Genomic DNA, 26466 nt, shown 5'->3' on the forward strand with positions numbered 1-26466 from the left:
TTTTGCATTTATTCTGCTTTGTCTTTGTATGGAAGGGACCACAGCAAGTAAAAAATAAAGCTAAGCCAAATACTTGGAGGACTTTAAATTCTAAAATAAGCTGCACACCAGAACACATTGTTTCACATCCAGAATGAGTCTGCAAGACACACTGGGGAAAACCCCAGAGCAGCAAGAATTCTTGCCATGTGGAAAAGCACCAGAAGCATAGCATCCCCATGAAGCATCACCTCATGGCTTCCAATACTACAGCTATTCAGAGAAAAACTCTCTGATTTCAGGACTGACACGTTTTACTTATCAACACTTAATCTGCTCAGTAGCTAAGGGGCCAATTTGGTAGATAATCAGACTCTGTTTTTTAAGGAATAAACTACAGTCACCTAAAAGCCCATTTATCTTCACTCTCACTCCTGGCAGCACTCCTGGACTTCTCTGTTTATTTTTTAAAGTAAACATATTAATCCAGAGAAGTATTTCAATTCATAAGAACAATGTCTGATTTCTTGACAAGCGCTCCCAGTTGCAAAAGCCACTTAATACCTAAATTATCTTCTATGTTTCACAGTGCCTCGGGGTGACAGCCTAATGCACAAAGGCAGCTTTATTCATCCCTGTGCTCCCTTTCAAGTTGACACTGAAGAAAATATATTATCTCTGATCAGAAGCTATCAATGTGGCAATGGAAAAACTATTGGAAGGCTAATAGCTTATCCCCTCTATCTGTAGCATTTTATGGTTTATAAAGCATTTTAAGATACCATTTTTCAAAAGGAAAGGCATATTGTGCATGTACTAAATGCCACTGAATTGCATACTTTAAAATGGTAAATTTTATCACAATAATAAAAAGGAAGGTTCCATAAAATTATCCGTTTCTACAGAGGAAGAAACTATTGTTCAAAAGCATCCAGCATCTTGCCCAAGGCACACAAATATTACATGGTTCACTGCAACATTATTCACAACAGCCCAAATATGGAAACAACCAAAATGTCCATCAGTGGATGAATAAAGAAGATGTGTTACATGTATACAATGGAATATCATTCAGCCATGAGAAAGAAGGAAATCCTGTCATATGCCACAACATGGGTAGACTCAGCATTATGCATAGTGAAATAAGTCAGAGAAAGACAAATACTGTGTGATATCAGTTATAGGGAATCTAAAAAAGCTGAGTTCCTAGAAACAGAGAGTAGAATGGTGATTCAAAGGCTGATAGGTGGGGGAAATGGGGAAATGTTGGTCAAACTTCCAGTTTGAAGATGCTTAAGTTCTGAGGATCTAAAATACAGCATGGTGATGATAATTAAAAATACTGTACTAGACTCTTGAAAGTTGCTAAAAGAGATGTTCAAAGTTCTCAATACAAAAAAAGAAATGGTAATTATGTGATGTGACAGAGGTATTAGCTAATGCCGTGGTACTAATAGTCTTACAATACATAAGTGTACAAATCAATGGGTGTCCACTTTGAACTTATACAATGTTACATGTCCATTACATCTTAATAAATCTTGGGAAAAAATTAAAAGGCACTGATGGATCCAAAACCCAGGTCTTCTGAATCTAAAACCAGATGTCCTTCCACCACAATCCACTGACGGCAAGTCCTACAACCCACTAGCTCCATCTGCACCCCCTTCCCCGTCATTAGTGACCACCTTCCTGCAGCCCAGCCTCCTAGTCTATGGTCCGCAATCCTCACACCAATTCTTCCCCAACATTCCAAGGGCAAGTTTTTAGACACAGAACAGCTTTGATGCTGTCATTATTGCCTTTGCCCCACCCCTCAGCCAAGACAGAAGGAGAAAACTGCCTCACAAAGAAAATAAGAGAAGACAGCCCTTGGCCTCCATGTCTGGAACACGGAGGTGAAGCTCTCCAGCAGGAGGTAGGGTATCCCACTCACAGTGTATCTGGCCTTCCAGACAGGCACCTGGCAAGGGAGAATGCTGAGGTATTTCCGAGGCTGGCGGTAATCCCAGAACTGGAAGAAAGAAAGCAGGATAATTTGTGAAATAAATGCCGTAAAAAACTCAACAATTGAAATTAATTCAGCCTGTGGTCCCTTGGCTCCCTGTCCATGGTGTGTCCCGGCAGCCCCCTCACCATCGGAGCAGGGCAGAGATACAAACCTTCCCCAGCTATAAACATTACAGAATTGCCCGCCTTCAGGAGGACAATTAAACAGGCCTGCAAGTGAAAGGTCAGAGTGACATGTTTCCACCCTGTGTCACTTTTATGCCGTGTAGGACAACATAACTAACTGCTAACAATAGCTGATGTGCTGACTGCATACTGCATTCCAGATGGAGCTTAGAGCTTTAGGTTTTTGATCCTATTTAATCTTCACAACCACAAAATAATGGGTGTTATTCATTTCTTTCTCAAAGGTAGGAGCTAAATTACTAAACAGTCTAACCTGCCCAAGCTCACACAAGGAAGAGGTGGCTGTTTGGATAGGTACACACTCACCCACTCCACCACTGAGCATGAGGAACATGAGGCTGCGGAATACATATAGGTGAGCCAGACACACTGTGCCTTAGAGACACCTGTGCTTTCTTGTGAAGGGACAGCTACACTCAGAGCCCGAGCATTTGTCATGAAGCAGGAAGCTTCTTACTTTGAAGTAGAGCACCAAAGGCAGGAGTAACAAGACTGAAACTCTGAACTATTCAAGTATTAAGAAATTATTTTCAAAAATAGATTATAGTTTGGCAGTTTCTTAAAAAGTTAAATGTGCATTAACCATTAATCCAATGGGATCCCTGGGTGGCGCAGCGGTTTGGCGCCTGCCTTTGGCCCAGGACGCGATCCTGGAGACCCGGGATCGAATCCCATGTCGGGCTCCCGGTGCATGGAGCCTGCTTCTCCCTCTGCCTATGTCTCTGCCTCTCTCTCTCTCTCTCTCTCTCTGTGAGTATCATAAATAAATAAAAATTTTAAAAAATGGTTTAAAAAAAAAAAACCATTAATCCAGTGATCCCAACTCCTAAGTATTTGTCCTGGAAAATTGAGAAGTTTCGTTCATGGGAAAATCTACACGTGAATGTTTATAGCAGCTCTATTCACAATCATCAAAAATTGGAAACACCCAATGTCCCTCAACAGGTTCAACAGAAAATAAACTGTAGTATATCTCTAGAAAAGATTAGTACACGCCAACTAAAAGTACATGATCTATTGATTCTTAAAACAACTTGGATGGGGATCCCTGGGTGGCGCAGCGGTTTGGCGCCTGCCTTTGGCCCAGGGCACGATCCTGGAGACCCAGGATCGAATCCCACGTCAGGCTCCCGGTGCATGGAGCCTGCTTCTCCCTCTGCCTGTGTCTCTGCCTCTCTCTCTCTCATTCTGTGTGACTATCATAAAAAAAAAAAAAAAAAAAAAAAAAAAAACAAAAAACTTGGATGATCTTGAAAGTGGTATATCCTAAGTGAAAGAAAACAACGCAGAAAGTTTCATACTGAAATTATTCCATTTAAATGACCTTCTCAAAAAACAAAACTACAGTGATAGAGAACAGAAGTTAGGGATTGGAGGAGAGTGTGGCTATAAAGGGATCAGATCACAAGAGGTTAATTCTTGTTTCTTCTGACAACTCTCTTTTTGCCAAATTTGGGCTTAATATGCAAAAAAATAAAATTGTTAGGATGTTTTTTCCATCTAAACTGCTTTGAGGTTTCCCAGATGGCTACAGGGAAAACTATAACCCTTAACTTCTCAAAGAAGGGAAACTGGAAATCATTAGGTCTTCTTGGCATCCTCCAGATTTTTAATCAGGTCAACACTTTTTGAAGGCTTTCCTGTTATCAAGTCTACCAATGTGAAAAACTAGCAAATAAAAAAGTTCAGTCCCCCAAGTTAATTATATCCAAGTAAAATATTAGTATATTTCAGCTACCAGTTACTCTTCATCATGGACAGAAGCACATTCATGTTTATTTATAGACTGTCACTATAACTGTTAACAGAACCAATCCTTTATTTAAAAAAAAAAAAAGACTTGTTTTCAGATTTAAGTATGGTCAATTGGTGAGCATTATAACATATAATTATGGGTTAAGTCAAGAGAACTCTGGGGACTTGACCAAGTCCTCACTCACTTGATAACAAGATCTTATTCTCAAGGCAACCAGTTAAGTCTGTTTCAATCTGACAGACTGGTCACTATAAGAACCAGAGCAGCTATGCCATCCTCTCATCCACTGGTGATTTCTGCTTTTTTCTTACTTGCCAAAAGGCCCTTGCTACAAGCTATAGAACAGAAAGGAAGGTTTCTGAAGAAATATCAGAAGAGCCTCAGGCAAGAAAGAACCAAGTTTTTGCACAGCCTTGTGAGTACAGGGCTCTTAGTAAGGCCAGCCGTGATCCACGGGCAATTATACATCTGTCAAGAAGTACCAAGGAACTGTGTCTGGATTTCCAGGACTCTTCATCTAGAAGAAGGTAATATTGTTAAGTAGACTGCTTAACCCAAGATCAGAGAAAAAAACAATCATTAAACTGGTATGAAGTAATTTCATTGTAGTTAATGTTCTATTTTTATTATTTTTTAATGTTCTACTTTGTTTTAGTGTTCTATTTTTAATGATCAAAAATCCTTTGCTTTCTTTGCGATCTAGCTCTACCCCTCAATTCAAGAGTTTCACAGTTTAACAATTTACAAACTCGGGTGAAATATTCATTCAACGGTATCTTGTTCTGGCACACTGCTTAAATTCAGAAAATAAAAAAATAATAAAAACGTATTACTACAAATTATAAGCTGATGTATTGTCAGATAAACTTAAGAAAATGATTATGTAGGGAAAAAATGACATACTGAGCCTGATCTACAAATTACTAAAAACGATGGTTGACCATTATGCAAAGTGCCTTTAAAACTGCTCCACTTTTCCAATTATGCTACTCATATATACTCAATAAAAACTGTCTTCCTTCCACCAGGACACAGTGGAATAAATCAAATACCATGTTAAAAATCTCATTTAATTTGTGATCTCGGCCTACAAACAAGGAATAAGGACTGAGTTTCACATGTGGAAAGTGGCCTGTTAGCTGCCTTACAACCCATGGACTCCAGCCTCCCAGGTGGTAAAAATGTCATTGAATAGCAAAAAACTTAAGGAAAGAGGAGGATGTGAACTGGATGGTTTCTGGGTTCTGAACTTGGTGACAAGGTGACAAAAACCCAAACCCAAAACAAACAAAAAAAGCTACCCACATAAAAGTGAATGACAACCCTAAGGGATTTACAAACCTCAAGACAGAAGTTAACTTTTCAGGCCTTAATGTTATGATCCTAGTTTTGCTCACCAGACCAAAAAATGACACTGTACATGTGCCCACATAAACAAAGCATTTTGTTAATGATGCGGAATCACAAAATTACTAAGCAAATTTCTATGGCCAAATTTCTTTCCTTCCAGACAGGGACCCAACCACAAGGAGGACCCGTGGAAGGAGGCTGACCCTGTGCTCTGCATCCGATGGTCAGGCCAGGAAAAACAAACAAGAAACGCTGCACTTGGAGATAAACCATAAATAATAGGGTCACTGAAACACATAAACCCTCGAGCATTTCCTGTAAGTTAGAGAGAAACTCTAGTAAAACAACCCTCTGCCTGACTTTTGCAATGCTGATGACTGAAGATGTCCTGACTTTTGCAGATACAATAATCATGCGAGAAAACTGCTGGTTTTCTACCTCAGGGAGACTAATCATAAACTTGGTAACCTTAACAATTTTGTGGGCTTTTCTTCTTTACTTCTATCTGGTTTTGTTTTGTGTTGTTTTGTTTCCTGAAATCTGACTTCCTGGCAGCTTCTTTACAAATAAACTTCTCCTTTCTAAATGGTTTAGTCTGACTTCCTTTCACAAAGGGACAGAAGAAAACCCTCTGAACAAATCCCAGGAGCCACATCAGAGATACGCTACTCCATCATTCCTACTGGCCTACGCAACCAAGTTTACTGGCCCAGTTCCCCAAGAGGCACACCCACCCCTAAGCACACACGCTATGCTGACTGTAGCTTTCCTTCTGAAGAAAGTGCTGTTACAAAATCTGAGGCCTCCAAACACAGCTCCCCCAGATGTCCCCATGGGTCACTCACCTTGACAGAGTTGTCTTGACTGGAAGTAGCAAGAATGTGCTCAACATCTGGGTGCCAGGCCAGGCCATGGATTTTAGAGAGGTGAGCTGCGAGATATTCCACTGCTGTACTGGGTTTCTACAACAGGATCAGCACCGAGTGTTGTCAGTTTATCAAGAATTCACTGAGTGCCTACCATGTAACAGTCTGCTGGGGCTGGGTGGGACACAAAAACACTACTGGGTACTGTATCTATCCTTAAGAAACTCCACTTTGTTTTGTTTAAAACAAATATAACAAAGACTTATCCAGCTCTCCTTCACACATGCTCTCTCTATGGGCCTGTGAACCTGATTTCTTTCTACTCCAGCCCCACTCATGGTTTTACGGAAGGATACAGGGTAGTGGGTGTTCTTCCCCTCAGTAGTACAGTCTGCAACCCCTGCTCCCTTTCCTCAGTATCACCCAAGGAGAGGGGCTGTGACATTCAAACAGACCTGACCTCAAGACTGGAGGTAAAACCACCAATCTTAAAGTAATTGAGCACCAAGATCCCAAAAGAAAATGAACACACTGCACAAAAGAAAACTATACATGATTAATAAACTTATATAAAACAAGCAAGCTCAGGAGGAAACCTTGGAAATATACATTAAAGTAAGATTTTATTAAGCTATCAGATTAAAAGATATTTGTAAATAATACTCAATGCTGGCGAGGTTGCACTTGTCACTGCTGGTATTTATACACAATAGTACAACCTTTTGGCAAAAACTTTGACAATTTTTATCAAGCAACTTAAAATGTTCCTTTCTTAAGAGAATATTCCAATTTCACAAAAAGCTTTAGATAACAAAAGATATTCATCTTGGTGTTATTTGGAACACCAGACAACCAGAAACAACACAAATAGTAAGTGGAGAATAATTAAATTTTAGGGTCAATTATGGTATAGCTCTCCAACATAATATGATATAGCCACTAAATGTTAGATTTAGGGATTATAGCACAGGGAAGATGTATCTATTATAACATTAAATGGAAAAAGTATATGTGACCGTATACGTGGTACGATAAACCATGTGTTTTAAAAAGTACAAGAAAACACCAAAATGTTAGCATTTGTCTCTAGGTAATAGGTCTATAAATGTTTATTTTCTCTTTTACATTTTCTACAAAGACATCTATTACTTCTATAATTAGCATTAGTCTATGAGGCTAAGGGCAGTCTCCAGAAAAAGTCTCCCTAAGTTCAAATCCTGACAACAAACCAGGTCTCAGTTTACTCATCTGTAGAACGAGGATAAAAATAGTACTTACTTTAAAGTTAGTTATAACAAGAGTTCTGAGAACAATACCTATGCATAATAAACGTTTAGTAAATGTTACTATTAGTCATTTGGGTGTTTGAATGAAATCCAACCTTGCCACACATACTGCACTTTTTAAAAGCCTCTGATGCTTGGTGTCATCAGCACTATTTTGACACTCGCAAGTGCTAGAGAAGGAAAAATATGACCTACAAGTTTTAAATCGATCTAAACAAAAGTCTTAAGTATTAACAGCAAAAAAAAAAAAAAAAGCTAAAACCCTTTATACAAAGTAGATAAAATTGGGACACCTGGGTGGCTCAGCAATTAAAAAATCTTTTTTTTAAAAGATTTTATTTATTTATTCACAGAGACAGAGAGAGAGAGAGACAGAGGCTGAGATACAGGCAGAGGGAGAAGCAGGCTCCATACAAGGAGCCTGACATGGGACTCGATCCCAGGTCTCCAGGATCACGCCCTGGGCTGAAGGTGGTGCTAAACTGCTGAGCCACCCAGGCTGCCCATAAATAAAATCTTTAACAAAAAAAAAAAAAATAGATAAAATTGCTGAGGGAAGTCAGGACTCTTAGTAGACCAGTTGAGAAGACTAGAGAGGAACAGTTTGGCTGTCTCTTTCTGCAAGATAAGGAATACTACTGGTTTTTTTAATACTAGTTTGGAAAAGAAGTACTGACAGGATTTATGCCTAAGTACCCAAATGGTTTGTTTTGCCTGTGGCCTGAAAACGGTCTTGCCTGTGGCCTGACAACAAGTGTGTATGCACTACAAATTAACCAAATATTTTATTTAAACCATTTACTACATTTAAATGCTGTGCTAGTGATGCAAGGAACAAAACCAATCACCAATTTAAGAAATAAAGAGAGGAGAGAATGGCTCTTACCAGACCGGACTAAGAGAGACAAAAAAACAATAGAAGATGTACCCATCTAACCCATACTTACAAAATCACCTTTTCATCTAAGAGCCACGTAAGGCAGAGGGCTTCAGCCAGCACATGATTCCCTAACAGGTTGTGTCGCCCAATCCAGCAGACTCCCCATTTCTGCCCAGCCGTACGACCTACTCCCTGCCACAGGCAAAGGGCAGGGCTGCCAGAAGCCATACTGACACCAGACAGCACCCAGGCAGATAGTTTCAGGAAAACTAAAAGTGGGCACTCCCTACAGAGGCGAAGGGGCTAAGGAGCTCTAGCCTCCAGTTTTAGGAAGCAGAAAGCAGTATGACACCCCAGGTCTTACAAAGTTGACTGCTCAGTGCATTACTACCCAATCATCTGGCAGTTAGGTATGGGGGATCCTTTCCCCATGTCATTATTTTTACTGATGCCAACAAACCAAACAACAGACTCTCCATGGTGGCAGCAGCCCAGGACCCTGCACCTTTCCTGCCCAACAGTTACACAGGGTGTACAGGGAGAACTTATGCTCTGCAAGCCCTTGTGAGGTTAATGGATCAGCTGGATGTCTAAGAGAGAATTTGAGCACCCTAACTTCCTCACCTCAGTGATTTATACCAAGAATACTTAGGATGGAGTATGTCCTAGCACAACCAGTTTGTCCTCTGCCATCCGGGGCAGGATAGGAAGCCTGCTGACCATTCTAGAATAGTGTCTGGTCCCCAGGCTTGACCTCCTCAATGACACATACACTCATTATTATTATCTTCGTTTTGAAGATATGGTAACTGAGGCTTGGAGAAGTGTCATGACTCAGCTGATATCATAATTAGGAGGCAGCAAAATGGGGCTCTAACTTAGGTCAGGCCCAGTTTATTTTCTTAACCACTGATCATCATATTCTCTATCTTCTTTCAACATCAATTCGATCAGAAAGCAAATGTCATCTGGTAACTGTGATCTTCAAATGGCAATTTGGCACCGTGCAGAGGGCACCGGGGCCTCTTCTCAAGATGAGTCCTGCTTACTGACAATATCCTCCTCATTCCCCTGGGAGGTACTACAGATGAACTGGGGTCGGAGGAAGAGACTCACCCGCTTGTCCCATATCCGCACATCCCCGTCGTGACTGGTGGCGAGGCAATTAGCATTTTTTTTGTTCCATTTGACCTGTGAGGCACCGGCTGGAAAGACAAATCAGGGGGAGAAAGTAGCTGCCCTCAACCCCTCTGGCACCAGAGTGGAGCACATCCAGGGTGGCTGGATAACGAGTTCCAGGTGAAGGAGAATAGAACCCTTCAAGTTTCTATGACCACACCAGCTCCACCGTTGAAGAGAAAATGAGGCCAAAAAATAAATGAATTAACACATTGGAACAGGATCAGAATCACCTAATTGAGGAAATAATCTCACTTAGGAAAGAACTCTACAGGTTACCTCCGTGCAGAATCAGCAGGGAAACAGTTTCTCATGAGCAGCAGCTCAACATGGCTCTATTGGTTGGTAACTGACTACTCATTACACAACCCGGCTCTCTGTCACCCACTGGCCTCTCCACCCACTGTGCTCCCACTCGGAAGAGCCTCTGCTTGATTCCTGCTCCTTCCCGCTTACTCCCTTACTATTTAGGAGGGCAACCTTGGAGAAACAAAGGTTCCTGAACCTCAACTGAAGAATAAGGCCCTAGGTCACCCAATTCTGCCCTCAGAAGTGTATGTGCACCAGCCCCCCCGCGCCCCCGCCCACCCCCCACACTCTCTCCTCCCATCAGTGGTTATGCATGGCCACTGGCCCAGTATTAAATCAGGGAACAGGAATGTCCCTGGCTGTGTGAACAGAGTCCTCTCACCACTCTGTCAACACAAAAAGGTAACAACAGTAACAAGGGAGCATAAGATGCCAGAGGGGCTGAGACCTGTAAAAAACTAGGACATATCAGCACTTCTAGCTGACTCTTAAAAATAACCAAGTTAATTAAGTTAAACCAGAACAACACAATGGCTCTCCTTCCCATCTCTTCTTGTCCTTGCTCAGACCACACATAATACTTCCCCTTTTGGGTGGGTGTTTATTACTGGGGACACCATCATGGATCCAGGGCTTTGGAAGGCAGCCTGATCCAAGAAGTCTAGAGTGGGACCAACACAGAATCTAACAGGAAATCGAGTTAAGGCCCAGAAGTTATCCTTGTTTGGTTTGGGTGAGGATATTGGTTTGTTTGTTTTGTTTTTTGCTTGAGATACAGGGCATCTTGAGTCACCTAAGAATGAATGGTGGAGACCCCTAAAGGAGGGAAGCTAGTGTAGGAGACACAGTTTCTTCGCACGAAAGGGTCTCAGCTCAAGGAAAAAGTGAGTAGGAAGAGCCTGCCCCATTTCCTCAAGATAGAAGTACTCAAGGATTTCCAAAAAATCTACTTTCCCCAGTGCAGGGCTCCATCCAACCATGAAGCCTTCCAGAGGCTAAGTCAACCTGTTCTACTAGGATTATGACAACAGAGTCAAACAGAGTTCCCAGCCCCTAGGTGTTCTTGGACATAGAATACTCTGGAGTACACACAGGCTCTTGTTACTCCCTACCCCAAGGCATAAACAACACACTCACAGAGAGATAGGGGCTGTGGACCCTGGGAAACAATACTAGCCAAGGTTGTACCTCTCCGGGAGTGGTAGATCAAGGAGCTTACCAAAATCCACAACCTCTCATTTGCTTCTTTTCTCCCAGGGCAGCTTTGCTACCACTTAGAAATCTCACTGAGGTGCAAAACGAAAGAGGCCTTCTTTAGAGGACTTACAACAGAAGAGAAAGCAATCAGAACAAGTAGGCTGAAAGAAAAGAGCTGTCTTTCTTTTTACAGCTCCTCTACAACCAATCTAACTTAACCTCTAAGTAGAAGCAACAAAATCTCAGGGAGGTAACTGAGGCATTTACAGACCATTTGTATTTTTATTCAATTGGATATCCTCCACAACCATGTCTACGGGCCATCGTGTGTCTCAGATCAATAGTGCCTAAAAGTCAAGGTGGCAGGGGCGAAGGGGAGCCTAAATCAGCAGATTTATTAAGCACTTAGCACAGAGGCACAGGTGCTTGATTCCTACTGCCATTTAACAACATTTACAGAGCATCTCCTCAGGTCACACACAAATGCTGACTTTGGTCTAGAGGACTGAAAAAAACAGGTCCCTAACTGCAGAGAACAGAAAATCCACCTGCTTAATACAGTCATGATGCTCAGTGTCTTTAGATGATAAGGTATGGAGATGTCAGGAAAAAAAAAAAGAATCATGTGATAATTTTGGAGCAAACATCAAATGTGAATTTAGATGTACCAAAAAGGTACAAAGCAGCAGGATTTAAGAGACATATTATGTATATTTTAACAAGGATGCCAAAATAAATTACTGCTGGGGCACCTGTGTGGGGCATTGGTTAAGCAGGTGATCCTTGGTTTCAGCTCAGGTCATGATCTTGGGATTGTGAGATCGAGCCCCACATTGGGCTCCATGCAGAGTCTGCTTGAATTCTCTCCCTCACTCTAGGCCCCCAACTCCTCTCTCTCTCTCTCTCTCTCTCTCTTTCCAAAAGTAAATAAATAAATCCTCAAACCACAATACTGATGACTGGGCTTCATCACCAGTTCTATGCCCAAATTATGTTCTCAGTAATTACTGGGAATACCCGGTAACAGCCCCAAAGCAGAATTCCAAAAACAGTCAATTCCAACTGAGCAATGAAAACAGGTAGACCAGAAAGTAATTTCAAAGTTCCAGTGCATCCATATTAAATGACAACATGCAGACACAATCAGCATAACCTAGATTGTGAGGAAACCACAGGAAAAACAACCTGGCTTCTTCAGTAAATAAACCTCAGGAAAAGAAAAATAAACCAAAAAGGAAGAGGGAAAAGAAACCTACCAATTACAAAAGATGAGAAATACATCAACCACTTATATTTTTTATTTGGATTCTGACTTAAATAATTTGTAAAACAACAATAACAGCTGATAAATATTTGATATTAAAGAGCCACCATTAACATTTTTATTTAGGTCCATTCACGGTATTGTGGTTACATTATCTTACAAGATTCTTCTCTTATAGAGATATCACTTACTAAAATACTTGTTAAGGAAATGATATGACACCCAGGACAGGCTTCAAAATAATTCCTTTTTTTTTTTTTTTAAAGTAAGCTTCATGCCCAATGCAAGTTGGACATTTAACCAACTGAGCCACCCCACTCAGGCACTCTTCAAAATAATTCCAAAGGAGATGAGGATGCAGGGTGGGACAGTGGGTAGAGGTTAAGAGGAAATAAATAAGACTGGCTGGATGGTGACAGTTGTTGAAGCTGGATTATGAACACAAAGCAATTTATTGTCTTCTATATTCATACACATTTGAAATTTTTCAAAATAAAAAGTTTAAAAACAAACCATTTTGTATCCTGTCCTTGACTACTGAAATAAGTTCCTGACTACACTCAGCAGTCCTGACTCTAACTCCCGAGAGCAGCCTGAAGCAAATCCTTTACCAGGAGGGACTTACAATCCCACCCAGTCAAGGCAAGGACAGGGGTAGGAGCAGTGCCCATGAAAGTAGGGATGAAAGCCAGGCTGGGGACTGGGGGAGGGGCAGACCCATGAGAGAAGGAATAGAAGAAATGAACTGAGTCAGGAGGAGTATATACTCACCTACAGCGGACAGCGCAACCGTGGGCTTCCTTGTGTCTCTAAGAATAGAAAAGTGAGAGATCAGATGCCCAATTCACAAGCCACCATCCACCTAGAACTTTCCTCCCTCCACACACAGCTCTCCACTTCCCTTTTACTGGGTACTTAGAGTTCAGAGGGAATATGAGGGCCTTAAAAACAAGTGTACAGAAGGCCTATGTCCCTTCAGGGATGAACCTTCTGAGCAACTTCAAATGAGGCTGAGTCTGGATTTCAAATCACATAGTAGTAGCCACAGAAAGCAAACAACATGATTCGGCATGGCCTGCCTGACCCTGATGTAGAGATGGAAGAAGCCAAGAGAATCCATTCCTGGAGCCATTTATCCTAGTGGCAACAAAGTGACGGTCATGGAGGCATAACTCTGCAAGGACATTCCCAGCAGCACTTCAAAGGTGAAGTAAAAAGCTACTCTGATATCCACAGTTGTTAAGAGGTGGAAGCAGCCCAAGGGCCCACCAACAGATGAATGGATGAACGAAATGTGGTCTCTACATACAATGGAATATTATTCAGTCTTAAGATGGAAGGTAATCCTGTCACATGCTCCAACATGGATGGACCTTGAGGTTATTAGGTTAAGTCAGATAAGTCAGTCATAAAAAGACAAATACTGCATGACTCCAATTCCACTTGTATGAAGTCTCTAAAGTAGTCAAATCAACAGGAACAGAAACTGGGATGCTGTGTGTGTAATGAGTAGGGTTTCAGCTCTTTTAAGATGAGAAAGTTCTGGGGATCTGTCATGCAACAATGTGAATATATTTTAGTGAACCATACACCTAAAAAATGGTGAAGATGGGGAATCCCTGGGTGGCTCAGTGGTTTAGCGCCTGCCTTTGGCCCAGGGCTTGATCCTGGAGTCCCGGGATCGAGTCCCATGTCAGGCTCCCTGTGTGGAGCCTGCTTCTCCCTCTGTCTGTGTCTCTGCCTCTCTGTCTCTAATAAATAAATAAGATCTTTAAAACAAAAGATAAAAACCCCACTCCGTGGGGCAGCCCAGGTGGCTCAGCGGTTTAGCGCCACCTTTGGTCCAGGGCGTGATCCTAGAGACCCGCGATCAGGTCTCATGTCCCGCTTCTCCCTCTGCCTGTATCTCTGCCTCTCTCTCTCTGTCTCTCATGAATAAATAAATAAAATCTTAAAAAAAAAAAAAACCCACTCCTGGATACAATGGGAGACTCTCAGAGAAAGACTCCTGGGCTCCCTATGAAGCCAAAGGGCAACATCTCCACCAAAGAGTCATGTGACAGAACCAGGTGTCACCCCAGAGCTAGGAGGGCCAGGGCCAACATGCAGTTCAGACTTACAATCTAGAAAGCCTGAAAAGGAATCACCTGTTCAGTGTCTCCCAGTCCTTAAATTATGAAAACAATTATTTCATGTACACAAAGAATACTCTCACCTTGCCCCATAGCTCCCTGGAATTTTGTTTATCTAAGAGCAGCTCCCTTCCACCTCCCCCGGATTTTGTGCCCTTTCCCCACTCTGCACTACCCTCAGACTCATCACCATGGAGGCTCTAGCCTGAGCGGGATGCAGGGGAGTCAGCCACGGATCCCTTGCCCTGGTCTGTCCCCTCAGTGTAAATCATCACAGAGCCACCGCTGTCTGCTGAGGGAACGGAGGTGCCACTTGGGGAACTCTACAGACTATACCCTCTTGTTAGTGACCTCAAATTGTGATGGCAAAGGGAACTTCGCTCTACAAAGGGGGAAGGGAACAGACATTTATTAAGAACTTAGCGACATGCCTGGCCCTGGGCTGAGTGCTCCACTTTTCACTTCACGAACAGTGAACCTGAGCAGGGGCACTCTCACTGGCACTAACAGTTAGGGGATAGAAGCCTCACAAAGAGGAAAGCAGACATGTCTCAAAGCACTGCTTGCTATAGCACATGTGTGTCTGTACCCATCAAAACCCCCCACTTCAGTCAAACTTTTGTCTGACTTCCAAATGCCAGCACCTGTGTTTCTTTGCCAAAGAGATTTTCCTGCTTGCTGAAGCCTATTGTGCAAACCTCTGTGACAGGCCTGAGGTGCTGGGCAGTGAGGTCCCAGGGGGCAGCCTTCAACCAATGACAGTGGATGGTACCCCCACTTCCTGAGCCCTCGAAGGCAGGACACCTCTGAGGAGGGAGTTATGTGCCAGCACCTAGCAATCCCTGGTAGGAGTAAACACCACCTGTTCACAGTGGTACCCAGGTGAATAACACACCCTCCACCTATATAGCCTTCCCAGTCCTGTCTCTCTTCTGTATCCCCCACCAGTGTTTCTGTCACCTCCTAAACTATGGACTTGCAATGTAGCCTCATCTCAGGATCTGCATCCAGGGGAAATCAAAGATGCCAGACCTCTAAAACAAAGGTCCCAGCTGGTCCCATAACTTGGTGGTTTGGCCTTTGAATTGTTCTTACTTGATATCCCAAATGTAAATGTAGGTGTCCACAGAGCTGGTAACCAGGAGATCCGGCTCAAACACTGCCCAGTCCAAGTCGCTGGGAACATGAGAAATAAACAGAACAACGACGAAGAGAAAAATTGAGTCCAAATTCCAAAGCATCAGCGGATTTAGTTTCTAGTGGCTTCAGAGAGTCATCATTAATGGGCCTCTGTAACATGTCTTAGGGTGGCAATCTCCAAACTTCTTTGGGAATGAACAAGACTTAACTGAGCTCCAAAAAAACCTTTCAGGTCCTTCCCCCTATTATCCCCAGCTCTTCTATCACTCACTCCCCCCACAAAAATGGAGGATTTCAACTTCAAACACACACACACACACACACACACACACACACACAGAACAAAAACACAAAGTAATTTTTGACTTATCATTCTCTAAATCAGATTCAACCACAGGTACCTTGAGTAAAACCAACATCTCTTAAAGCAGTGGCAAACTGCCATGTTATGTGGGAAGGGCAAGTCCTCCCTACTGAGGTCTCCCCTGCTAGAATGGCAGTTCCTGCGCAGTTAACACAGGCTGGGGTCTGGCCTTTCCCAGCACTTCCTGGGTCAACCTCCCCCATCCCTCACTCCCGGCTTGCTACTTCCCAGGACAAGCCTTCTCATCCAGAAATAGTGACCCAAGGATAGGATGGATTGAGAAACACTCCTGAGGCCAGGGCCACAGGCAAGAGGTGACCACAGGGCCAGATGACAGTCTGACGTAGGAGCTCTGTGCGGCACCCCACAGCTGCTGGAGAAAAGAGAAGAGGGCTGCATCCTGGTGTCTGTACTTCTGGGCACTTCCCACTGTGAGCAGAACGATTCTCCTGGCAGAACCGTGTCTCCCTGTCCCATGACAAAAATCAACTAATCCTTCACTCCAGACTGTGCTGAGTATCACCTGGGATTGAGGTTAGCAGTTACACAAATACTGTTCCTAAATACTAGTTGATCTCCACTGTGAGAGCCATCACAACCATGAATGCTAAGGACCCAGTAGCCACCTGTGACCAACGCAACACAGAAGATCAAGCCATGGAAGAAGGATGGTGCCTTCATTTCTATTCTCAAGGGATTATGACAAAGTGAGACAAGCCAGGGCTATGGGGAGCTGGTGCCTACCTGATTACACGAGTGTGGCCTTGTAAGGTTGTGCCAACTTCCCCGCTGCCATCCTTCCACTTGTAAAGGTCAACCCGCTGGTTACTCTGGAAAGAAACAAGGGGGAAAAAAAGGTAGCCAATAACACATCAGGATCTACGCTGTCACCACATTCTTCCTAGGGCTGAGAAGAGAAGAGGAGGCCTTGCAGAAGCTGCCTTGCACGGCAAAGAGCTTACAAACTCACTGACTTACAAAGCTGTCAGAAACAAGTACAATTAACACTTGAGCCCACTTTAGCTCAGTACACAGGACTCTACAGGGCAGTGCTATCTTCAAAGTGAGCCCACCCTGAACAGTTACAGCTGAGCCCATGGGTGATGGGTTATAGAGATGTCCCCTGGCTGCTAGGGGACCACCTCCCAACTCTGAAGGTCACACACCAATCTCTCCAGCTGCTGTCACACTAAATGTTTTTAGCTCACCCTTCCCACATATCAAATCCCTGGAGTCTTTCCATCATGCCTTAAAAATACAAATGCATGAGAAAGAAAACAGAACCAAAACCAGAGGGGTGTCCATCCTAGAAGGCAAAATTATACAAGATTCCTTGAAATCCACCTATAATGAATTTCTTAAAGAGTTAAATAAAAAGACATAGGAAAAACTGGCCAGAAGAAACCACACTACAATAGGGAAAGGAGGAAAGAAAAAGCTATACTTCACTAAAAGAAACAACAAGCCAGCAAAATATTTAAATATCAAGAGCTTATGAAATACACCAAAAGTGAATAAAGATTTTAATAATCTGATTACTAATAGGCAATCTAATATATTTCTGAACTGATATATAGGTACAGATACATTAATATCTATATATTACCAGACTGATTTTCATTTTAGCTCAGAGACAGACCTATGTACAGTGTTCTGAGGTTTTTATCCAGAAATACCAGTTTCCAATTCTAAATTCCTGGTCAAAGAGGATTCAAAACAGCTTCCAATGGGAACAGGAATGAAAAGGAAAGTCCCCTCATCTTATAATATCCCCTGCCGTTTCCAATATGTGCCAATCTACATACTAGGAATCCTAAGAGCCCTGCCCTCTGCTCTTTTCACACTATACTGCATACTGGATGTCATCACCCATGTGTAACGTGTTACAGCCACGTTACTGAGGCTCAGAGAGTTGGGAGAGCACTAAAGATAAAATAGTGAGTGTCAAAACTAGGACTTGACCTCAGATGTCCCTAACTCCAAAGCTTGCTCTGTCTCCTGAAAAAGGTTGCCTTCGAACTAAGAGCAATAAAAGAAAAAAAAATCAATAAATTGAACTTCATCAAAATCAAAACTTTTATGTATCAGAGAACATTATCAATAAAGAGATAATCTATAGAATCAGAGACATATTTGAAAATCATATTTCTGGGGCACCTGGATGGCTCAGTGGGTTAAGTGGACGACTCTTGATTTCAGCTCAGGTCATGATCTTGGGGTCATGAGCTCTAGCACTGCAGCAGGCTCTATGCTCAGCAGAGTCTGCTTGTCCCTCGCCTGGCTTTTTCTCTCTCTTTCTCTAAAATACATAAATAAAACCTTTGAAAAAAATCCTATCTCTGCTATGAGTCTAGTATCAAGAATATATAAAGAAAACTGGCAACTCAGCAGCAAAAAGACACACAACCCAATTCCAAAATGAGCAAAAGACTGGAATACACATTTCTCCAAAAAAGATCTACAAGTGGCCAACAGGCACATGAAAAGATGCTGAACATCATTAGTCATTAGGGAAATACAAATCAAAACCATAGTGAGATACCACTCTATACTCATAGGATGGCTGTAATTTAAAAATCAAAGGGAAAAAAATGAGAAAACAATTTTCTTGAGGAGAAACTGGAACCCTCATACATTGCTGGTAGGACTATAAAACGATTCAGCTACTATGCAAAACAGTTCCTGACAGTTCCTCAAAAAGTGAAACACAGACTTACCATATGACCCTGCAATTCCACTCCTAAGTATACACACAAAAGAACTGAAAACAAGTACTCAAATAATACACACATATTTATTTATTTTGGCCGTATTCATAGTAGTTTGCCCAAATGTCTGCCAGTGAATGAACAGTTAAAATGTGTTACAGGGCAGCCCGGGTGGCTCAGTGGTTTAGGGCCTGCCTTCAGCCCAGGGCCTGATCCTGAGGTCCCGGGATCGAGTCCCACGTCGGGCTCCCTGCATGGAGCCTGCTTCTCCCTCTGCCTGTGTCTCTGCCTTGCCTCTCTCTATCTCTGTGTGTGACTATCATAAATAAATAAAAATTTTAAAAAAATTAAAAAAAATTAAAAGGAGTAAAGCACTGATACACGCTACAACATAAAGAAGACAGAGACAATAGGCACAAATCGTATGGTTCCATTTATATGAAATATCCAGAACAGATCAATCCACAGAGACAGAACACAGACTAGTGGTTGAGGGGGGATGGGGAAGAGACAGAAACTGCTTAATGGTAAGGGGTTTTACTTTGGAGTGATGGAAATGTTTGGGAAGCAGAGAGGCGCGTGATTGTATAACATTGTGAATGTAGTAAATGACATTAAATTGTCCACTTTAAAATGACTCACAAAAATTGGAAAAAAGAAAGAAAGAAAAGAAATTGATTGTCCAAAAAAAAAAGTAAGAAAGACTATCTCACCACTCATAAACAAATGCAGTGTTAATCCACTCGAGCCAAGTACTGACTGGTCAGCCTACATCGGTGGTTTCCAATCAGGGACTATTTTGTTTCCCAGGGACATTTAACAATGTCTAGAGACATCTTCAGTTGTCATGATGATGGGGAGGGCGAAGAGGCTACTGGGACTTAGTAGACAAGGGCCAGGAATGCTGCTTTATCTCTTACAATGCCCAGGGCAGCCCCCACCACAAAGAATCGTCTGGCCTGAGAGGTCACTAGTGCCGAGGCTGAGGAATCCTGGACCAAATGATCAGCGGCTGGGATGCCTGAGTGGTTCAGCAGTTGAACGTCTGCCTTCGGCTCAGAGCGTGATCCTGGAGTCCTGGGATAGAGCGTCATATCGAGCTCCTTGCATGGAGCCTGCTTCTCCTGTCCCTGCCTTTTTCTCTGCCTCTCTCTGTGTCTCTCCTGAATAAGTAAATAAAATCTTAAAATATAAAAAAAATTTTAAAAGCCAAACAAACAAACAGAAAAAACAAATGATCAGGGGCTGACGGTGAAGGTCCTCGAGGCATAAGCCAACAGAAAGAGCATTCTTCCTAACACATGGGAAAGGGATCAGGAATGGGAAAGCAGTAGACTGGCCCTGCCCTCTCCTTCAGAACAGTTCCCTAAACCAGTTCCACCTCAGACGTCTAAGGTGAGAGTCAGACAGTCAGATTCTATTTTGGAAATGACAGGGAAGAGCAGCTTTTTGTTCCTTCTAAAGCTGACAACGTTGCTCTTCTTTCCTTCTCCTCAGATGCTTTCCTCTCACAGACTGTCATTTCTGATAAGAACAGACCCAGACAGCATCGCGAATGGTTGCATCTCCTGGATGATAAGAAGGGTTCCTTTTAAATACTGTCCTCCTGGCCCAGTGCAAAAGGAGCCAAACATTTAGATCTCTAATTGTTCTAGAAGAACAGAATGCTGATAGAGAATCTGGTGAAACATCCAAGATGATCTAGCCTAAATCCTTTTTTAGACATGAATCCCTTGGAAAACCTAATTATTCACATCTAAACAGGCACATAAGGGACGCCTGCCTTCAGCTCAGGTCGTGATCTCCGGATCCAGGATTGAGTCCCGCATCAGGCTCACTGTGAGGATCCTGCTTCTCCCTCTGCCTATGTCTCTGCCTCTCTCTCTTCTGTGTCTCTCATGAGTAAATAAATCTTTTTTTTAATAAATAAATAAATAAACAAACAAACAAGCACATAAAATCTCAGGAAGTTAGCTGATCTAATAAATCCCAATCAAGACAGAATCCTTTCCTCTGAGTGGATGGGTACGTGGAGACTCCTGATCCCTCTGAAAGCAATGAAGGTCAGAGTCATTGGACAGTTATCTACCTGCCAGGTTGTATCGCACACACAAAATGGAGGTATCTACTCATTCCTCTCTCAAAGTCTCAGAAACGTAAGAACTGACACCATGGATGTCAACAATTCTCACAATCTAGAAACACACGTCTGGATGTGTACATATATGTCTGTAATTTGCTTCCATCTTCCTTTGAGAATCATCCACATTTCTTTTCTGCCTAGAAATGAGGTTTACATTTTCTAGTCTACATAGAACATAGATCTAACCAGCCCCAGCTCACACTTTTAAAAGCCTTTTACTGTACTCCTAAAATGAGCTCACCGAAGCTGCAAAGTAGTGTGCGAAGCTGTCATGAGGATTCCACTGCACGGCTCCAATGTCCCATTTGCTCTGGCGAGAGATCTTTCGGTGACCTTCGAAAGGGGCATCTAGATTAACGATGTATAAGAATCGGCGGCTGGGAAAACAACACCAATATTATAATGATATAACAGCATTAGCATTAACACAGAAAAGCACACTTGGAACTACATCTGGTTTGTAAACAGTGCTCAAAAAAATCCCAGATGTGTATGACATTTATCTACTCTGAAAGGCATATGAGTGACAAGAGGAAGTCAAGGTGATTGTTAAGCAAGCAGAAGCCACGTCTCTGTGAGAGCCTGTCACTAGAGATGGCCTTTCCCACTGGATCCTTGGAAGTCTGACATCTACCCGCTGGATTCAGCTCCCAAGTCTGTCCGTCTTTTCCCATCAATTGCCCAGCTAGGGTTGGTCCCTATTGCCACACTACTCCCATGGCACAGTATGCATCTGACTGTAGCATTTATCTCTGTAGTAAAACTACTGATGGGAAGGCTTCAGTCCTGAACAGACTGAGCAAAGTGTGGATCGTGTCTCCAATCTCTCCTCACCAGGCACAGTCCTTTGCATTCAATAAATGTGTGTTACACACATCACTCACCCCTTAGCCCATTATCCTGGAGAAAATCTCAAACTCCCTTGCAACTAGACTACTTGCTGTAAGCAATTAAGTCTATCAAGAAGGAAATAATAACCAGTAAAATAATAATGAAAATGGCATATTAAGCACTGATAATGTTCAAGGTGCCAATCAATATAAAAGCTCTGAAAACAGGGTCCTATGTTCACCTATTTTCCCTTTGCTTTAAGTGAAAAATCCTTGGTGTGTCAATCAACATCTCAGTAGCCATTAGCTGTCATTAGAGAACACTCCAAGCCCCTCGGTATCAATGAGGATGGGTGGGCTCAATGATAAAGAAAAAGATTAATCTCCCTGCTCAGAAGAGATAAGAAACGCACATTAAAATGGCACGTGGAACTCTAGCAGAAACCCCACAAGAGAGGGTTGGGGGGAAGCAGGGAAACACAGGCAAGACACAAATTCGCAAAACTTCTGGAACCTCTCGTGCAGAACAAAGATCTAGAATCTCTGACCTCCTCTGAAGGCATCACCTGATCCTGCAGCAAGAACAATGGCATCTTCCTGTTAGTACCAACAATAGAGAAAGGCTATAGAGCTATAGACAGCTACAGAGAAAGGGTGTGTGATCATCAGGGGAGGTCAGAGGCATTACAGAGCAAACACAGAGCCACAGAAAGTGAGCACTTCAGGATAAACATGCCTGATTGAACATACATTCCCTCCTGAAGACCCACTGAAGTAAGTAAAAATGTAAGACAGAAACTCACAAAGGCAAAAAAAGAGAGGAAGTGAAGAGTGCATGTACAAATGGTAACGGATGGAAAGAATGCAAACACCTGAATGCCCACAGAGGGGAAATGAATGAGAGGCAAGCTGATTCACCCTGCAGAACCCACCCCAGCCCAGGAGCTGGAGGCTTCAGCCTACGGGCAAGGGGAACAGAGAAGGCTAGAGAGCCAAAAGCAGAACAGAACAAGACTGGCTTGAAAGAGCACTAAGGAAGGCAGTTTATGCACACCCCACGGAGTTGAGTGACCACTTCTCCATCACCTGGTGGGAGCGGGGGTGATGTGCTTTAGAGAAACTACTTGAGAAGAGCCCCAGGCCTGGTATAAGAGGCACAGCAGCATGTGAGTATGAGGAGCTGTGCTCAAAACAGGGCCCGAGGTGGAGTGTGAGACCATCAGGTCTCTTCCCTACACAGCATGCACAACACTGACCTTTCCTCTTCAGACAACAACTAGTGACAAGAGGATTCTTCTCAGGGGAAAATGACCAGCCCAAGAAAAAAAAGAAAGGTAAACAAGTGAACAACACAGAACCTGGGAGATAACAACATCTGGATGCCCTCCCAAAAAAAGAGATCCCACCTGATCTCTCTCTGGCAAACCCCACAATCGCACATGTAAACTGATCACTCTTTGATAGTCATGGGGAGCCAGTGAGTACCAGTCACTAGAGGAAACATGAGAGACAGGCACCAACATGATCGAGAGAAAAAAGAACAAAGAGGTAAATACAGAGAAAAGAAGAAACCTACAGTAACCATTGTCAGGTAACAGAAGACAAGGTAAAGGACAGAGAACAGGAGACAGCTCCTGGAAATGAAAAGCATAACTGAAATAGAGAAATCTGATAGAACAGTGAGAAGTTAAAGCTGAAGGCAACTCCCAGAATGCAAAACAAGAAGGACCAACAGAGAATCCACACAGGATATCCAACATTGACTAAGAGAACATGGCATAGAGGGGGGAATGACGAAAGACACAGGGCAGGAAGATTTCTCCAAGCTGGAAGACACAGGCTTGCAGACTGAAAGGGCCTTCCAACAGCGCTAAAAACTCCTCCGAATCTTAACCTGAATAGGGATTACATGGGCATATATTCTTGTAAATTTGCTCATGCTGTTCACTTAAGTACAGACTTCATATATTTTCAAGTTCAATGTAAGAAAATGAAATGGAGTACCTTCAAGATCATGTTGAGAAATCAAATGGATAATCTACCTATCTAAGAACACAACCAAGCAGGAATGTTTGCCTGATTTCCAGTGAAGTGATCCCATTCCCACCTCAGATGCTACAAATAACAATATCCACATCAGTGAATGCAGAAAAGTCTAACATTTGAGACAAAGTTATTCCTTAGCACCTGAGTATTTCACGGGTTGTTAATATAGCTACATGATGCCAAGTACATGTTATATCTCTATTTGTTTAGATAAAAAAATGAATGATGTAAAAAAAAAAAAAAGGAGGAGGGTCCTCCAAGTGCCCAGCACAATGAATGAAAAAAAGACATACACCAAAGCAATCACAGTAAAAACTTCACACACCTGGAGGTAAAAGTAACACTAGAGATAAAGATAGCATTTTAAAGCTTCCAAAGACAAAAAATAGGTCACATACAAAGTCCTGAATCAGATTGGTATAGGACCTCTTAAAATTTGTCTAAGAACCCCAAATACGGATTCAACCCAGCAATTATTATATGACCATACTAGAAGGAGAGGGAAGGTCATGTAAGGGACTCATAAAGGAAAGTAAAAGTGCTAAATCCTCATCTGTTTTAAGAAATCAATTTGTTACATCTATAATGGATGATTCAAGATACCAAGTATATATATACTATTTGGAAAAACAGAGGGAACCTCAAAGAAACAGCTAAAAGAGTCTCAATAAATTGCTTCTAGTAAGTGGAATCAGGCGAGGGGGAAAGGTGAGGTAGGATTCTGCAGTCTGACAATATAATCCTTGTAACGCTATACTGACTTTTTCAACTATATATAGACCTGCACACTTTAAACGGGTCTGTGAATTATATCTCAATAAAGCTGTTTGTTTTTTTTTTACCTGAATGCAGAGGACAGTAAAGAGACATTATCAATTGTTACTTACCTATGCATCCAGAGTGACATAAGAAAATGGTATCGGTAACAATCTTGGGGGAAGGTGGGTCAACAGAAGGAGGAAAACTTACTTCTCAATATATAGCCTTTTGAATTATTTAAATGTTTGCTATGTTTTTTAAGGCAAATTATTATTTCAAAATAAAATAATGAAATAGAAAATAATTCCTTAATTTATAAATGAGTTCTGGGGCACCTAGCTGGCTGTCAGTAGAGCATCTGACTCTTGATCTTGGGGTTGTGAGTTCGAGCCCCTTGGGTGAAGAGATTATTAAAAATAAAATCTTTAAAAAGATGGGGATCCCTGGGTGGCGCAGCGGTTTGGCGCCTGCCTTTGGCCCAGGGCGCGATCCTGGAGACCCGGGATCGAATCCCACGTCAGGCTCCCTGTGCATGGAGCCTGCTTCTCCCTCTGCCTGTGTCTCTGCCTCTCTCTCTCTCTCTCTCTCTGTATGACTATCGTAAATTAAAAAAAAATCTTTAAAAAGAATTTTTAAATAAGTTCATAAACAACTAAGTTAATGAAAATATAGCAAATTTAGAGAGGTAGTGAATATGAAAAGAGGGGGGTGCCTCTGACCATTAAGTGACATCACACTGGTACTGGAGTGATTTAGCAAATGGCACCTAGTTGCCAGAATCTTAAAGATGGTTGGCCAGAAAACACTACAGAAATTATATAGTTCAATTTCTTCATAATGAAATCAAATTCCTTCACGAGAAAACTGAAGTCCAGGGAGACTGACTGGATAAATGTCCTGGGACTCATAATTCATGGCATTGCCAAACTAGAACCCAGATGCCCTCGATCCTGTTAACTACCTGTGTGATACCATGCCACAGAGCATCCCTCTATAGAATCCATGCCATACACAATACCAAAGTACCAATCACTAAAATTTCAAAGGAATTATATTGCTTACATGTTAGGGCAGAGACAAAAATAAACTGCAAAGAATCCCTCTAAATACCCCAAAGTCATTAGGATTGCAGAACTAAACTCTATGACCACAATGCTTAAAGAGAATTTTCCGACTTCCCAGAAACCTCTTCATTTGTAATTTGTTCCCAGAAACCGCAGCAGAGAAACAGTGCAAGCTCACTTACCCGGAAAGCACGGCATGCTGCCCCAGACAGTCCACAGACATTGCAGTTGCCTATGAGAGAGAACACACATTCAGTTCTGCCAGCAAGGCCAGCTCAGGTTGAAGAAGACAGGCAGATAGTCACCTCTGGGTCTCCATCCCATGGCCCGGGTAAGTCCAGCTGGCAGGTATTTACAATGGAAGCTTTACCCGCCTTCTAATCCTCATCCATATCTCACACTCACCTTCCACAATAGGGCAGTTGTTATCTGTTCCCTGACACCAGGATTACACACAAGCAAGCTGGTATATTCTAATTTGAGAAGACATAATCTTAGGACCCTTAGGATATCTAACTAGCTGAGAGCTAACAGAGCTACTGAGAGCCGCTTCCAAGCAAAACCTAACATGGGACATCACACACACAAACACATACATATCATTCCACTCCACCCCACCCCACCCCACCCGCACACCTTTCCAAAGGGCATGGACCCCTTCTCTAAGCAAGGCAAGTGGTAATATTCAACCACCACCCATGCTGAATCCATGGTCATAGTCTTGTTATAGAGATGATCATCTCCCGTTTAATCTGAGATTTCTAGCACATTCTAATGATTTCCATTTCCCAGGTCTCTCAGTTCCTAGAGAGCACCATCTTTTCAGGATCCAATGTCCAAATGCCTAAAGACCAGAATGAATCAAATGAATCTGCACTCAGGCTGAAGCATGAGGCTGACTTTCATCATGGCAGTTACAGCCCTAAATATTCTTATATGGACAAGTCCAAATCCTGCTGTGCTGTCAGGACATTATTGCTCACTCTCATACACCCTCAAGAAATAAGTCACAGGTACT

General features: G+C 42.5%; 1 protein-coding gene across 4 annotated transcripts in view; it reads right to left on the reverse strand.

The window, feature by feature from the left end:
• The window catches only part of WDR59 (WD repeat domain 59), a 97789-nt gene that overhangs the window by 46499 nt on the left and 24824 nt on the right, over nt 1–26466 (reverse strand). For all 4 annotated transcript variants that reach the window (XM_055305917.1, XM_055305916.1, XM_055305915.1 and 1 more), the window contains exons 2-9: nt 25631–25680; nt 20991–21126; nt 16643–16728; nt 15490–15570; nt 13034–13071; nt 9430–9518; nt 6127–6243; nt 1916–1993 (exon numbers count right to left, since the gene is read on the reverse strand). In XM_055305917.1, the coding sequence (XP_055161892.1) occupies nt 1916–1993; nt 6127–6243; nt 9430–9518; nt 13034–13071; nt 15490–15570; nt 16643–16728; nt 20991–21126; nt 25631–25680 (675 nt within the window). The remainder of the gene's footprint in view (nt 1–1915; nt 1994–6126; nt 6244–9429; nt 9519–13033; nt 13072–15489; nt 15571–16642; nt 16729–20990; nt 21127–25630; nt 25681–26466) is intronic.

This window comes from Nyctereutes procyonoides, unplaced genomic scaffold (assembly GCF_905146905.1).
Source record: "Nyctereutes procyonoides isolate TBG_1078 unplaced genomic scaffold, NYPRO_anot_genome, whole genome shotgun sequence".
Lineage (NCBI taxonomy): Eukaryota > Metazoa > Chordata > Mammalia > Carnivora > Canidae > Nyctereutes > Nyctereutes procyonoides.